Source organism: Salmo trutta, chromosome 15 (assembly GCF_901001165.1).
Source record: "Salmo trutta chromosome 15, fSalTru1.1, whole genome shotgun sequence".
In the NCBI taxonomy this organism is placed as follows: domain Eukaryota; kingdom Metazoa; phylum Chordata; class Actinopteri; order Salmoniformes; family Salmonidae; genus Salmo; species Salmo trutta.
This window is the reverse complement of record NC_042971.1, coordinates 24,531,107-24,547,013: the sequence shown is the minus strand read 5'-3', so window position 1 is coordinate 24,547,013 and position 15,907 is coordinate 24,531,107. Positions and strand designations below refer to the sequence as shown.

The 15,907-nt window shown below is 39.5% G+C and overlaps 1 protein-coding gene across 5 annotated transcripts in view; it reads right to left on the bottom strand.

Annotated features, from left to right (window-relative positions):
- Positions 1–301: 301 nt before the first annotated feature.
- LOC115148673 (opioid-binding protein/cell adhesion molecule) overlaps positions 302–15,907 on the bottom strand; it is a 565,009-nt gene continuing 549,403 nt past the window's right edge. For 2 of the 5 annotated variants that reach the window (XM_029690769.1, XM_029690768.1), the window contains 4 exons: positions 14,179–14,214; positions 4,827–4,853; positions 2,151–2,228; positions 302–1,796 (listed from right to left, as the gene is read on the bottom strand). In XM_029690769.1, coding sequence (XP_029546629.1) covers positions 1,690–1,796; positions 2,151–2,228; positions 4,827–4,853; positions 14,179–14,214 — 248 coding nt within the window. In that variant the 3' untranslated portion in view covers positions 302–1,689. The remainder of the gene's footprint in view (positions 1,797–2,150; positions 2,229–4,826; positions 4,854–14,178; positions 14,215–15,907) is intronic. The other 3 variants (XM_029690770.1, XM_029690771.1, XM_029690772.1) reach the window with 3 other exon arrangements.

Here is a 15,907-nt window from a genome sequence, read left to right as displayed (position 1 = left end):
GGAGCACCTGTGTAATGATCATGCTATTTAAATAGCTTCTTGATATGCCAAACCTGTCAGGTGGATGGATTATCTTGGAAAATGAGAAATGCTCACTAACAGCGATATAAACAAATTTGTGCACCAAATTTGAGAGAAATAAGCTTTTTGTGCGTATGGAACCTTTCCGGGATCTTGTATTTCAGCTCATGAAACATGGAACCAACACTTTACATGTTGCGTTGATATTTTTGTTCAGTGATTTCATAAAGCATGGTTTGTGCTTGAATGTTAAACAAAAATCTAATTGCGTAAAATAAAGTGGATGGTTATAGAACGTTTTATTGTAGCTCCTGAGTGTCACAGAGACGTCGACTAGAAGATATACCCGATTTCAAATCAATCCAAACTCAACCCTGATTATTTAACTCTGTATGATAATATTTTAATGTATCTGCACTCTATTGGGAGACAATATAAGCAATCTATTTGAATTTCCAATCAAAACGTACCGGTTCAACACAACCAAACAGTTAATAGTTATTGGTTATGAGAGAGTATTTTGGAACAAACTCAAAACAATGACCATACAAAAATACTGATATTAACAGCTGAGAACCTTCAGAGGTGGATCCTAACTTCCACTTCAGTCCAATTTTCACTTAGTCTCCCACTGACATCAATGCATCACTAAGTGACTGAAGTGGAAGTTAGGATTTGCACTTAGAGGGATCCATAGAGTTGCTATTGGACACGATCTTACTCCTTAGCTACCAGCACTGGTTAGTTTAGATGGGAACACTTCAGAATTGACCCCAAAGTGTGCAAGTGACCATTGTAAATACAGTATAACTTACAAAGTACCTTAAGGTAACACCAGCTGTAGAGACATTAATAAACGTTTGCAAGTGATTACATTAGTTGAAGTTATATGTCTACAAAAATGGAAATAAACTCCCTTTCCATTCATAACTAGTTAAGTAATTATTCTTCAAACCACCTTGTATAGACTTGTGCCAGTTAAAAGGGAAGATAAACATGGTCTTTGCACAAATAAATACAACTTTTAGATTTTATTTACCCCTTTCAATATATGTGTTAAAAACAAAAAAATAGCATAGCACAAACAACTGAAAAGATCACAATTTACAATGACGAGAGGAAGAAGAACATTTGTCGAAATTCCATTTCTTCTTAACCGTTGTGGTTTGTCAATGTATCAGAATTCGAAATAATTACAGCAAAAACAAACATGATTACAGGCTTTTAGACCTTAGAGGGATTTCAGTCCTTCTGGTCCTTGCCTGTGTTTGAGGTGTTACGTTCACCTCATACACTTAACTCTTGGCGCTAAGACTCTTGGGGCTAAGATGACTGTCAGTCGGGGGAAATTGAGATAAATTAAATGTAAATAACAGACAAACCACATCGGACAGGTCTATTTTTGAGACCCACATGAATAAACATTTAAGAATCATATCATAATGGGAGACAAAACTAAACAAATCAAAAAAAAAAAGCTATTTGTTATGTCCTTAAAACTCAACTAAAATGAATTTAAAAAAGCATATGTTACATAATACTTTTTAGCGGTTCGACATGATGTAGTAGGGTAGCCCAAGCACTCTGTGCATCACGTTTGTGGTTCCAGGTGAGAGAAAACACACAAAACATGCAACCTTGCCCTCGGATTCCAGAAAGCCCACTGCATCAAAACTTGAGCAGAAACGGAAGGAGGGTGACCAGAAGTAGACAGGTGTAGGTGTGTACGTGTGTCCCCATCGAGCCGCTGTTCCCATCCTGCACTGCTCCGGGTCCTGTCATGGCGAAGGTGGAGGGCGGAGGAGAGGGAACAAAACATTTGGATGAGTTTGAGGCATTCAAGATTGGTTTTGCACTTTCTCTTGCCTAAACAAGTGATTCACTGCTCTAATACCTTCTCACCAGCACTCTTAACTCACTGTCTGCTCAAGGAGAGGTGTGTCTCACCGATACTCGCAAATTTGTGTGGTAGTACAACAATATACAACTACATCCCCCTTTCCCCTAAAATCACCTACAGGTATCAGTACTGTTAATCTACGGGTTAGTATTTTATCATGTGTTGATCACATTTTTTTTAAATAATTAGTTTTGTGGGTGTTAGGTTTTAAAGTGGATTCATTACAAACCTGCCGGTAATGCAAAGGTTTCAGAGGTTGTCTTTTCTAACACAGATGAAGTCAACAATAACACATTGGTTGACCCCTCTAAAAAGAGAGATTATATGAAAGAAGGCACTCAAAAAAATGGCAACAGAGCAGCTCACAAGCAAATGCTGCTCACATGCAAAATGATCTGAGTAATTGACACTCAGCACAATATAAACTACCCCCTGGGCCAAACGGATGCTATTGTCATTAGGTACCAGACCTGGGTTCAAATACTATTAAGGGTATTTCTATTACTTTTAAAGACGTTTGGAAGTAATTATTTATATGTTTTTTATTTGAAAAGACAAGTAGTTGAATATAGGAATGTATTTGGAGATACACTTGGAAAGTATTTGAAAATACTCAAATACATTGACGCAAATAAACTCCCATGTATTTAAACCAGGTATTTGGAAATAGTATTTGAAATAAGTATTTGAAAATACATTGAAAGAGTAGGATATGTATAGGAAATTATTTGAAAAAAGTTTCAAATACTTCAATTAGAAGTAGTTGATTTGGGCCAAATTATTTAAATAACAAACACAAATGTATTTTCACCCAGATCTATTAGGTACCCAATTCAAAAGAGGACATTACTGTTATTTTTAGTTCTGGTTTCTTATTACCCGGTATAGATACAATGCCTTCAGAAAGTATTCACACGCTTTGACTTTTTCCAAATTTTCTTGTGTTACAAAGTGGGATTAATGTGGATTTAATTGTAATTTTTTTGTCAACTATCTACACAAAATACTCTGTAATATTAAAAGGGAAGAACAATTGTAAAAGAGTGAATATACACTGCTCAAAAAAATAAAGGGAACACTTAAACAACACAATGTAACTCCAAGTCAATCACACTTCTGTGAAATCAAACTGTCCACTTAGGAAGCAACACTGATTGACAATAAATTTCACATGCTGTTGTGCAAATGGAATAGACAACAGGTGGAAATTATAGGCAATTAGCAAGACCCCCAATAAAGGAGTGGTTCTGCAGGTGGTGACCACAGGCCACTTCTCAGTTCCTATGCTTCCTGGCTGATGTTTTGGTCACTTTTGAATGCTGGCGGTGCTTTCACTCCAGTGGTAGCATGAGACGGAGTCTACAACCCACACAAGTGGCTCAGGTAGTGCAGCTTATCCAGGATGGCACATCAATGCGAGCTGTGGCAAGAAGGTTTGCTGTGTCTGTCAGCATAGTGTCCAGAGCATGGAGGCGCTACCAGGAGACAGGCCAGTACATCAGGAGACGTGGAGGAGGCCGTAGGAGGGCAACAACCCAGCAGCAGGACCGCTACCTCTGCCTTTGTGCAAGGAGGAGCACTGCCAGAGCCCTGCAAAATGACCTCCAGCAGGCCACAAATGTGAATGTGTCTGCTCAAACGGTCAGAAACAGACTCCATGAGGCTGGTATGAGGGCCCGACGTCCACAGGTGGGGGTTGTGCTTACAGCCCAACACCGTGCAGGACGTTTGGCATTTGCCAGAGAACACCAAGATTGGCAAATTCGCCACTGGTGCCCTGTGCTCTTCACAGATGAAAGCAGGTTCACACTGAGCACGTGACAGACGTGACAGAGTCTGGAGACGCCGTGGAGAACGTTCTGCTGCCTGCAACATCCTCCAGCATGACCGGTTTGGCGGTGGGTCAGTCATGGTGTGGGGTGGCATTTCTTTGGGGGGCCGCACAGCCCTCCATGTGCTCGCCAGAGATAGCCTGACTGCCATTAGGTACCGAGATGAGATCCTCAGACCCCTTGTGAGACCATATGCTGGTGCGGTTGGCCCTGGGTTCCTCCTAATGCAAGACAATGCTAGACCTCATGTGGCTGGAGTGTGTCAGCATTTCCTGCAAGAGGAAGGCATTGATGCTATGGACTGGCCCGCCCGTTCCCCAGACCTGAATCCGATTGAGCATATCTGGGACATCATGTCTCGCTCCATCCACCAACGCCACACTGCACCACAGACTGTCCAGGAGTTGGCGGATGCTTTAGTCCAGGTCTGGGAGGAGATCCCTCAGGAGACCATCCGCCACCTCATCAGGAGCATGCCCAGGCGTTGTAGGGAGGTCATACAGGCACGTGGAGGCCACACACACTACTGAGCCTCATTTTGACTTGTTTTAAGGACATTACATCAAAGTTGGATCAGCCTGTAGTGTGGTTTTCCACTTTAATTTTGAGTGTGACTCCAAATCCAGACCTCCATGGGTTGATAAATTGGATTTCCATTGATTATTTTTGTGTGATTTTGTTGTCAGCACATTCAACTATGTAAAGAAAAATGTATTTAATAAGATTATTTCATTCATTCAGATCTAGGATGTGTTATTTTAGTGTTCCCTTTATTTTTTTGAGCAGTATATATATATTCCAATCCCAATTCCTGCTGATGGAATGTTTAAGTGGGTGGACCCAGTATATGTGTTCTGAAATGCCCCAGAGTCTGCAACACCACTAAGCAAGAGACACCACCAAGCAAGTGGCAACATGAAGACCAAGGAGCTCTCCAAACAGGTCAGGGACAAAGTTGTGGAGAAGTACAGATCAGGGTTGGGTTATAAAACATATCCGAAACTTTGAACATCCCATGGAGCACCATTAAATCCATTATTAAAAATTGGAAAGAATATGGCACCACAACAAACCTGCCATGAGAGGGCCGCCCACCAAACCTACGGACCAGGCAAAGAGGGCATTAATCAGAGAGGCAATAAAGAGATCAAAGATAACCCTGAAGGAGCTGCAAAGCTCCACAGCGGAGATTGGAGTATTTGTCCATAGGACCACTTTAAGCCGTACACTCCACAGAGCTGGGCTTTATGGGAGAGTGGCCAGAAATAAAGCCATTGCTTAAAGAAAAAAATAAGCAAACACGTTTGGTGTTCGCCAAAAGGAATGTGGGAGACTCCCCAAAAATATGGAAGAAGGTACTCTGGTCAGATGAGACTAAAATGGAGCTTTTTGGCCATCAAGGAAAACGCTGGAGCAAACCCAACACCTCTCAACACCTTGAGAACACCATCCCCACAGTGAAGCATGGTGGTGGCAGCATCATGCTGTGGGGATGTTTTTCGTCGGCAGGGACTGGGAAACTGGTCAGAATTGAAGGAATGATGTATGGCGCTAAATACAAGGAAATTCTTGAGGGAAACTTGTTTCAGTCTTCCAGAGATTTGAGACTGGGACGGATGTTCCGGATGTTCCACTCTACACAAATACACATATTTTCAAATAATATTTTCCCATATTATTTTCCACTAACCCTACCACCCCTCCACTAATTGGAGTAAAAGAATGAACAACAACACTTAGGCTTCTACTGTACATAATACATACATTGTATGGACACAATCTATTTTACAATAGTAAAATGTTGTTTGTTTTTACTTCTATCCTTCCGCTACCCTCAACCCATCCCATCTAATTCTGAGGACCATCCAGTTCTATTTTTCATATATTTTTAACTGTGCTGTTTCACCAAAGTTCTGAACCTATATCGCTTTTACGGAAACAGTATATTTACATTAGTTATCTTGTTACTATTAGTCCTACCCTTCAGCTCCACTCAACCCCTCCCATCTATCTCTTAACACCATTCATTTTGGTTTTCTATTTGCCATATATCTTTCAACAGTGCTGTGATGTTTCACAAATGTTCTGAACCTTTCTATTCTCATAGTTTCTACAGATTGTAAATAAAATATAAACATTATTGCTAAAAGTATTATTATATTATTTATTGATTGACTATGACTTTTCAAATCACCCAGTATTGCTATCTGCAGAGTTTGCTCCAGGTAAATGTTGCAATTCTTCAGCCATTCCTGGACCTGTGACCAAAAACAAGCTACATATGCACAGTGATCTAATGAGTCTGTCTCTTCACAGCAAAATCTGCAGAGCTGAGATGGTTGTATCCCCCATATATATAACATTCTATTTGTTGCAAGAATTATGTATAATAATTTACATAGAACAATTTGACGTTTTCAATCCGGCGTCGTTTTGCGTATCAGTTCATAAACCATGTGCTATGGAATCCATACATTGAAAATCTCTTCCCAACTATTTAGCAATCTATATGGACAGCTGTATTTTTTGGGGGGGGTCCTTAAATTACACTGGTATACTTTTTTATTTATCACAATGTTCTTTAACCAATTGGGCCAACAGACAAGTTCCTTACATTTCTCTTCCATTTTTGCGGTAATGCTGCAATTAGGTGGTTGTAGTTTTGGGTAGAGCAGATATTTCCATATATTTTTGTTAGCTGCATGTGTGGCATAACTCCACCGCGACTATTTATGATACATTTACAACGATGATTTAAAAATATATATTATTAAAACAAAACATTTTCTTTTTATCAATTAGTATATTTGAGTTTAATCACAATATTTGTCGTATTATTTGTTCTGTCTTTTCTGATTAAACAAAAATTGCAACCAACTTTCTATGACTTTTTAAAAAAAAATAACGATATTTTGGAGATTATTTCATTTTCAAATAACCAAAAGTGAGAGGTTGTAATCTGAATAAAGGGAAAAAGGCAATTTTGAACATGGGCTGGGACATTCTTACTAATCTGCTAGAGAACCAGTTCGGATTTACGTACAATTTTTGTATGACTAACACCTTTAGTGAGAGGTCTAACACTTTAATATTTAATCATTTCTGCACTCCAAACTCATATTCATTATATAAATAGGCCCGTTTAATTTTGTCTGTCTTGCCATTCTAAATAAAATTGAATATCTTTTGCATATAATTAAAAAAAGGTCGCTTGGATATGAGTTAATCAGGGTGATTTTTTCACAAATAGACAGGTATTTTCCTTTCCATGATAGAATCTTGCTATCTATTTTTGTTAACTTTCTATTAAAATGTATTGTAGTGAGATCATTTCTTTCTTTCTGGATATGTATACAGAGTATGTTCACATCACCGTCAGACCATTTTATTGGTAAAATACACAATAATATATTTATATTTTTGTGATCCAATACGTAATATAGTACACATAATTTGGTTGTAATCCAGAGAGGTTAGAAAAAGTATCTAGAACCTATGTATTTCTAACCACTCGATATTATTGTTGGATCTGATTTTAATAGCTAACATTTCAACAATACCTTTTTTAATTCTATGCGCTATGCATTTTGCGAGAAACTTTGCATCACAACACTGAAGTGTAAGGTGCCTCCAATTTTTTTTATGGACTGGACCTTTATATTTACACCTTGGATCCTGTTTCAGTATTAATGAAATCAGACCTTCTTGTTGAGAAATCTGATAATCTAAAATGTTTAAAGGGAGTGGTAAAAACATGCTAATAACGGTCCTCTGAGTACATCAAAAAAGTTTTGGTATACCTCCACTGGTATGCCATCCAGCCCTGGAATTTTCCCAGACTTAAAGGCTTTAATTGCATCAAGAAGTTCCTCCTGTGTAATTTGGCCTTCACATGAGTCTTTCTGTACAGCTGTTCATTCTACATTAATTAATAGAAAAAAATCCATACAATTAACTTTGGTTAGTAGAGATGGAGGAGACTGAAACAAAAACATATGCTTAAAGTATGTTGCTTCCTCTTTCAAAATGTTGTTTGGTGAATCATGGGTGACTTCTGACATTTTTAACAAGTTTCAGTAAATTATTTTTGATAGCATTTCTATGTTGAAGACTAAAAAAGAATTCATCCAGTTCACTTTATTTGTATAATATATTACACTTAATCGTTCTTGAATAAGTTCCTACATTTATTTTTGTTTTTTCTCTAACTTATTCTGTGCCTCTATGGTACAGTTTTTATTGCCATCTATCTCTACTGATAGTCCTTCCATTTAATTTGTTAATTTGGACAATTTTGACGTAAATTGCTTTTGTTTTAGAGATGAGTACTGAATTGCATGGCCTCTAAAGGCACATTTAAAAGTGTCCCATACAATAAGGGGATCAGCTGTATCTATATTATGTTGGAAAAAGTCAGTCATAAATGATTCTGTCCTAGTTAAAAACAAGTTATCATCCAATAGGCTTTGATAAAATTTCCAATATCCTCGCCCATGTGGAGGCCGGGAGTGTTGGAAAGATTTTTCAAATACAAAATACAGACTTCATTGACTTGTGTGAAGCGAATAAAAAATGACTTAAAGCTCAGCTTATTAGGGGTGTACGTGGTGAGTTAAGACAATCAGAAATCAGACATTGCCAAATGGGCACTTTCATAAATATGCATTCATTCTGGAAAAAGATGCACCATATCTTCGCCACACCCCCCCCCCCTTCTTCTTGAGGCAACATTTGAAATTATACTCAAGACACATTATCTTCATACATATTTAAGACTCTTTTCACTGACAGTCGCAACTCAATCAGCTAGACCTATTGCCACACGCACTACTAAAATTGCGGGCTTCCCAAATAGGCATAGGCCTAGACACTTCTGATTTGAAACAATACACAGCAATTTCTTTTTAAATAAGTGAATGATCCTCTGTGGCTAAGTCATGCTCCCTGGTGAAGTATTTTGACAGATTTTATTTAGACAGGAGTAATTTTGGTGAAACATTTTACTTTAGGACAATCCACCATCCTAACAGTGCACCCACCAACTTTACTTTCCAATTTTCAAGAGATCTGTAGCCTATGTAATGACGAGATGCTCATGTCTCCGCCTTAACAATGTGAGTCTTTGTCCCAAAGGTGGGAAGGCAGGTGACAAGCTTAGGTCTGCATATTATTCCCATGTAAACGCATTGGGAAGAGAGTGAGCCCTCTCGCGTCGCCTATTCCTTTCTGCTGAAGCTATATCAACGGAGAAAGCATTCGAGCGAGCGAAACAGTGCTCCTTTATATGTAGCCCATGTACAGTCGTGGCCAAAAGTTTAGAGAATGACACAAATATACATTTTCACAAAGTCTGCTGCCTCAGTTTGTATGATGGCAATTTGCATATACTCCAGAATGTTATGAAGAGTGATTAGATGAATTGCAATTAATTGCAAAGTCCCTCTTTGCCATGCAAATGAACTGAATCCCCAAAAAACATTTCCACTGTATTTCAGCCCTGCCACAAAAGGACTAGCTTAGTGATTCTCTCGTTAACACAGGTGTGAGTGTTGACAAGGACAATGCTGGAGATCACTATTTCATGCTGATTGAGTTCGAATAACAGACTGGAAGCTTCAAAAGGAGGGTGGTGCTTGAAATCATTGTTCTTGCTCTGTCAGCCTTGGCTACCTGCAAGGAAACACGTGCCGTCATCATCGCTTTGCACAAAAAGGGGTTCACAGGCAAGGATATTGCTGCCAGTAAGATTGCACCTAAATCAACCATTTATCGGATCATCAAGAACTTCAAGGCGAGCGGTTCAATTGTTGTGAAGAAGGCTTCAGGGCGCCCAAGAAAGTCCAGCAAGCGCCAAGACCATCTCCTAAAGTTGATTCAGCTGCGGGATCGAGGCACCACCAGTACAGAGCTTGCTCAGAAATGGCAGCAGGCAGGTGTGAGTGCATCTGCACGCACAGTGAGGCGAAGACTTTTGGAGGATGGCCTGGTGTCAAGAAGGGCAGCAAAGATGCCACTTCTCTCCAGGAAAAACATCAGGGACAGACTGATATTCTGCAAAAGGTACAGGGATTGGACTGCTGAGGACTGGGGTAAAGTCATTTTCTCTGATGAATCCCCTTTCCGATTGTTTGGGGCATCCGGAAAAAAGCTTGTCCGGAGAAGACAAGGTGAGCGCTACCATCAGTCCTGTGTCATGCCAACAGTTAAGCATCCTGAGACCATTCATGTGTGGAGTTGCTTCTCAGCCAAGGGAGTGGGCTCAGTCACAATTTTGCCTAAGAACACAGCCATGAATAAAGAATGGTACCAACACATCCTCCGAGAGCAACTTCTCCCAACCATCCAGGAACAGTTTGGTGACGAACAATGCCTTTTCCATCATGATGGAGCACCTTGCCATAAGGCAAAAGTGATAACTAAGTGGCTTGGGGAACAAAACATTGATATTTTGGGTCCATGGCCAGGAAACTCCACAGACCTTAATCCCATTGAGAACTTGTGGTCAATCCTTAAGAGGCGGGTGGACAAACAAAAACCCACAAATTCTGACAAACTACAAGCATTGATTATGCAAGAATGGGCTGCCAACAGTCAGGATGTGGCCCAGAAGTTAATTGACAGCATGCCAGGGCGAATTGCAGAGGTCTTGAAAAAAAAGGGTCAACACTGCAAATATTGACTCTTTGCGTCAACTTCATGTAATTGTCAATAAAAGCCTTCGACACTAATGAAATGCTTGTAAGTATACTTCCGTATTCCATAGTAACATCTGACAAAAATATCTAAAGACACTGAAGCAGCAAACTTTGTGAAAATTAATATTTGTGTCATTCTCAAAACTTTTGGCCATGACTGTATCTGATGCTGTATGACATGCCACACTATTTTAGTCCAGACAGCATCAGATACATGGTTTAAACCATATTGTATATATGAATGCTTCCGCTCAGTGTTTGAGATCAATTGACACCCTTTACCATGGAACATTGCGATTTATTTTAAACTGCAAAATCCTTACGCACCACTGCACTTTATATACAAGGGTTGGCTGGCCTTCTCTTGTCAATCGTAGGCTCAGTCACTGGTATACTTCTATTTACAAAGCCATTTTAGTTTTACTACCATTTTATTTGGGCATTTTTATTGTTCAGAAATGTGGTGGGTACTCTCTTCGTTCGCAGGACTTTATCCTGCTAACTGTTCCAAATGTTCGAACTGAATTTGGTAAAAGGGCTTGTACTCTGCGCCATCGGTTTGGATGCCTCACAAAATACTTTTAAACTGGAAGAACTTGTCCCGATTGGTGTTTCTAAATCATTGATGAAGGATTTTGAGGTTGATTCCCTGACCTGTCAATGTTTTTAATTTGCTGTTTTATGATTTTGTTATACTCTTGTGAATTCTGTGGTTTTTATTAGATTACCTGTAGTTTTTCATGTTGTCTGTCTGTAATTGTGTAATGACTTGGTGCTACCTTTCTTGGCCAGGATGCTCTTGAAAAATAGATTTCAAATCTCAATGAGCCCTTCCTGGTTAAATAAAGGTTACATTTTATTTTTTTTGTAAACATACTGAGACAGAGGGGTGCTGTTTCTCTCGCTCGGATGCTTTAACTGAAATTAATGAGTCTTTCTGCCGCTCGCGTCTTGTTCAAATATATGATCAATATTTCAATATTTTATTTGGATTGGCAAGGAGGTATGGTAGGGTGGGCCAGGGCTCCTAAGGCCCACCCATAACACCCTCGTCACCAGTATATAGTAAAATAATGTTTAGTACTGTTTTGTCACCAGTATATAATAACAGTAAAGTACACTCACCAGTTTATTAGGTACACCACCCCATTATGAAAATGTATTGCTCCTACAGACAGTGAGTCATGTGGCTGTGACTTGCTATATAAAGCAGGCAGACAGGCATCGAGGTATTCAGTTACTGCTCGATTGAACATTAGAATAAGCAAAACGAGTGACCTAAACGACTTTGAGCATGGTATGATTGGTTCCAGTCACACTGGATCCAGTATTTCAGAAACGGATGCCCTACCGGGCTATTTACCCACGACAGTGTCTAGAGTTTCCTAAGAATGGTGCAGCAACCAAAAAACATCCAGTCAGCGGCAGTCCTTTTGGCGAAAAACAACTCATTGATGAGTGAGGTCGAAGGAGAATGGCAAGAACTGTGCAATCTAACAGGAGGGCCGCAAACAGAAAAATAACGACACAGTACAACAGTGGTGTGCAGAACGGCATCTCGGGGCGCACAACTTGTTGATCCTTGTTACAGAAGGGATATTGCAGCACACGACCACACTGGGTTCCACTCCTATCATCTAAAAACAAGAAGAAATGGCTCGATTGGGCACGCGATCCCCAACACTGGACAATTGAGTGGAAAAAATTGCCTGGTTCGTCAAATCCCGGTTCCTGTTGCGTCATGCTGATGGCAGAGATTTGGCGAAGATTGGGCATGAGCAGCATAAGATCCTGGACTCATACTGCCGGGTGTCAACGGAACTAGGATGGTGGCAGTGGTGTATTATTGTTACCCAATCTGCAGCAACTGTGTGATGCCTTCAGGTCCTATTGGACCAACATCCCTGTGGAGCGTTTCCGACTTGTATCCATGGCCCGAATAATTCAGGCTGTTCTAGAGGCAAATGGTGGTCTGACCCGGTACTAGATGGGTGTACCTAATAAACTGTGTATAGAACTGTTTTGTCATCAGTATTTAATAACAATAATGTATAGGACTGTTTTGTCACCAGTATGTCATGTTGTATTCATCATGTACTGCATAAAAAATATGGTGCCATAAGGTCTGGGATTTTATTCACCTGGAGAGGGTACAATATTTGTTCATTTAGAGATAAAATGTAGTATTATTGATTTGCTCTTAACATTAAGAATTGAATCCAGGCCAGACAACAACAATCCAGGCCAAATTAGAGTAGTCCTCGAACTCCATAAACTAATGCCCTTGACAAGGAACACTTGTATTGTATATGATTTGGGACAAGTTTTCTTGAAGGCGAGAGAGGTGCAATTCTAGAGACAATTGTCACAGCTATTGTGTTATGTCACCTTTCAAGATGACATTTTTAATCTCAGTAATGACCTTTGTGCGAAGCTCATATTGAATGTGAATTTATACTGTATTTCGGAGGCTGACGAGATTATCTCTATAATAAGGCTTATATGAGTTAAACATACTTCCATTCTTTGGTCTTGCAGGGTCGTATGGTTCAGAAGGGCTTTCGAAATCCCATATAAATAAATATTGGACCACATGGGGCATTATTGAGAGAGAGAGAGGGACGAAATTATTGCAGTTTTTTACTTTGAAGCCGAGTAATACAATGATTTCTAATTTCCTTTGGATTTTCTTGGAGTTCACCAGCTATTCTATTGGGACATCTATCCAATTATGCTGCCACAGTAGATTATTCCTAAACCTGCATGTGGATAATTACAATAATAGTGCCCTTTCCCCCACAATCCAAATCAAAGCAAGTAATACATCTCTGAAGAGGGGCCCCACAGTTAATGATCCAGTTTCACTTAAATTCCAAACATCTGTCTAATTAATACAATGACGTTGAGCACACATCAAATCAATCATTAAAATTTGCATTGCTAACACATTGCTAAGAGGTCAGTTGTAGGGCTATGCTATAGTAGTAACGTTCATTACAAGTATTAGTTATAGCTAACTAGAGGGAAGTTCGGATTGGAAAAGAATACATGGCATTGATTAAAAAACGGGAATTAGGAATGTGTCTCTGTGATTCCTATAAAGACACCATTCCACAACCAGACAGACAAATTATTTAACAAATTGTCACAACAGCTTTAACACATACAACACAAATTATAGTTTTAGGACAGATAGATACTTACACAGCAGATGAAGCACATGCAAAATAAAAATGAAGCCATGCCACATAGCGAGGCGGATAGGTGGTTGAAATAAGAAAAACAAAACAGAGTTAGCAAAACATTTAAAAAAGGTACAGAGTTCTTCATTTACCATTTCCACAGTGATTTTACTGACTTAATTTCTCCTCATCCGGCCTTCTTCCAGGAAATGTCACTTGTCAGACATACATTTTTAACTTGTTATCAATATTAATAAATGGAATTAGAAGCTAATAAAGTTTTCAGGAGCAGCCCAGTAAACTTCTGACAATCTCATTTTTGGCAGGCACTGCTCAAACATTATCTGGCCCCTTCCAGTGGCAGAAACATATTCCTCCTGTCACCTCAGTATTAGCACTGAGTGCCACTCCAGTGATATTGGCATCTAATCAGTTTGTTGTCAATGTGAAAATGGCAATGTTTAAGATGCATTGTTAGAATTCGGTTAGCGCATCAGAGAGGTGAGAGTGAGTCAAAACGCATGCTCATGCTGAATAACGGTACTAACCTTGCACTAGTGTTGAGCTAGTAGGCTCAATAACCTCTACACCAGAAGAACAGAACACAGCAAAATATATAAAACAAACAAAAAGCAAACAATCATTGACAATGTTACCTTAATGTGAACAATGTGAAAGTCAAGCTGGTGAATATGTTTTTAGCTTTGTGGGTGCAGTATTAAAGGCACACAGTGATGTGAAAGGTGTTGCTGTTAACCTAAATCATTATGATGATGTTGCGTTAGATTAAGGCACAGATTCCCAGACTTACACAGAACCAAAACCGGCTGCGCATGTGCACCATCGTGCGCCAACGTGCATACATTTATTTTGTTCCCCCAACCAAACGCGATCACGACATGCAGGTTAAAATATCAAAGCAAACTCTGAACCAATTACATTAATTTGGGGACAGGTCGAAAAGCATTAAACATTTATGGCAATTTAGCTAGCTAGCTTGCACTTACTAGCTAATTTGTAATATTTAGCTAGCTTGCTGTTGCTAGCTAATTTGTCTTGGGACATAAACATTGAGTTGTTATTTTACCTGAAATGCACAAGGTCCTCTACTATGACAATTAATCCACACATAAAACGGTCAACCGATTCGTTTCTAGTCATCTCTCCTCCTTCCAGGCTTTTTCTTCTCTGGACTTTATATTGCGATTGGCAACTTTCATAAATTAGGTGCATTACCGCCACCGACCTTGTTCGTCTTTCAGTCACCCATGTGGGTATAACCAATGAGGAGATGGGAGAGGCAGGACTTCCACCGCGATCTGTGTTACAAATAGAACTGACTTCTATTTTAGCCCTTGGCAACGCAGACGCTTACTGACGCATGCGAGCAGTAAGGGTGCAATAATTGAATAATATAGATTTCGAATTTTATTTTGCAATGCTCGCACATGCAACGCGAGCGGTGTAGTCAGCCTGTCACAGTTCACTTTGAATGGACTATGATATTTCTTTATTTAATTTGTTTGATATAAATAACTGAGGCAATTTCCATGCTTAACATCAAAGCCTCAAACTGATTTTGTGTAAGAAGAACTGCATATACTAATACCCTGACTACACCACTCGCGCGTAAAATGAATTTAGAAATATATATTATTCAATTATTGCACCCACACTGCTTGCCTGCGCCAACGAGCGTCTGCATTGCCAAGGACTAAAATAGAAGTTAGTTTTATTTGTGACGCAGATCGCGTAGCAAGTCCTGCCTCTCCCATCTCCTCATTGGTTTATAGAAGCAGGTATCCACGTGCCTTCTCCTCATTGGTTATACCCACATGGGTGACTGAAAGACGAACAAGGTCGGTGGCGGTAATGCACCTAATTTATGAAAGTTGCCAATCGCAATATAAAGTCCAGAGAAGAAAAAGCCTGGAAGGAGGAGAGATGACTAGAAACGAATCGGTTGACCGTTTTATGTGTGGATTAATTGTCATAGTAGAGGACCTTGTGCATTTCAGGTAAAATAACAACTCAATGTTTATATCCCAGGACAAATTAGCTAGCAACAACAAGATAGCTAAATAGGACAAATTAGTTAGCAAGTGCAAGCTAGCTAGCTAAATTGCCATAAATGTTTATTGCTTTTCAACCTGTCCCCAAATTAATATAATTGGTTCAGAGTTTGTTTTGATATTTTAACCTGCGTGTCGTGACCGCATTTGGTGTTGGGGGACAAAATACATTTATGCACGATGACGCACGATGGAGCACGCGCGC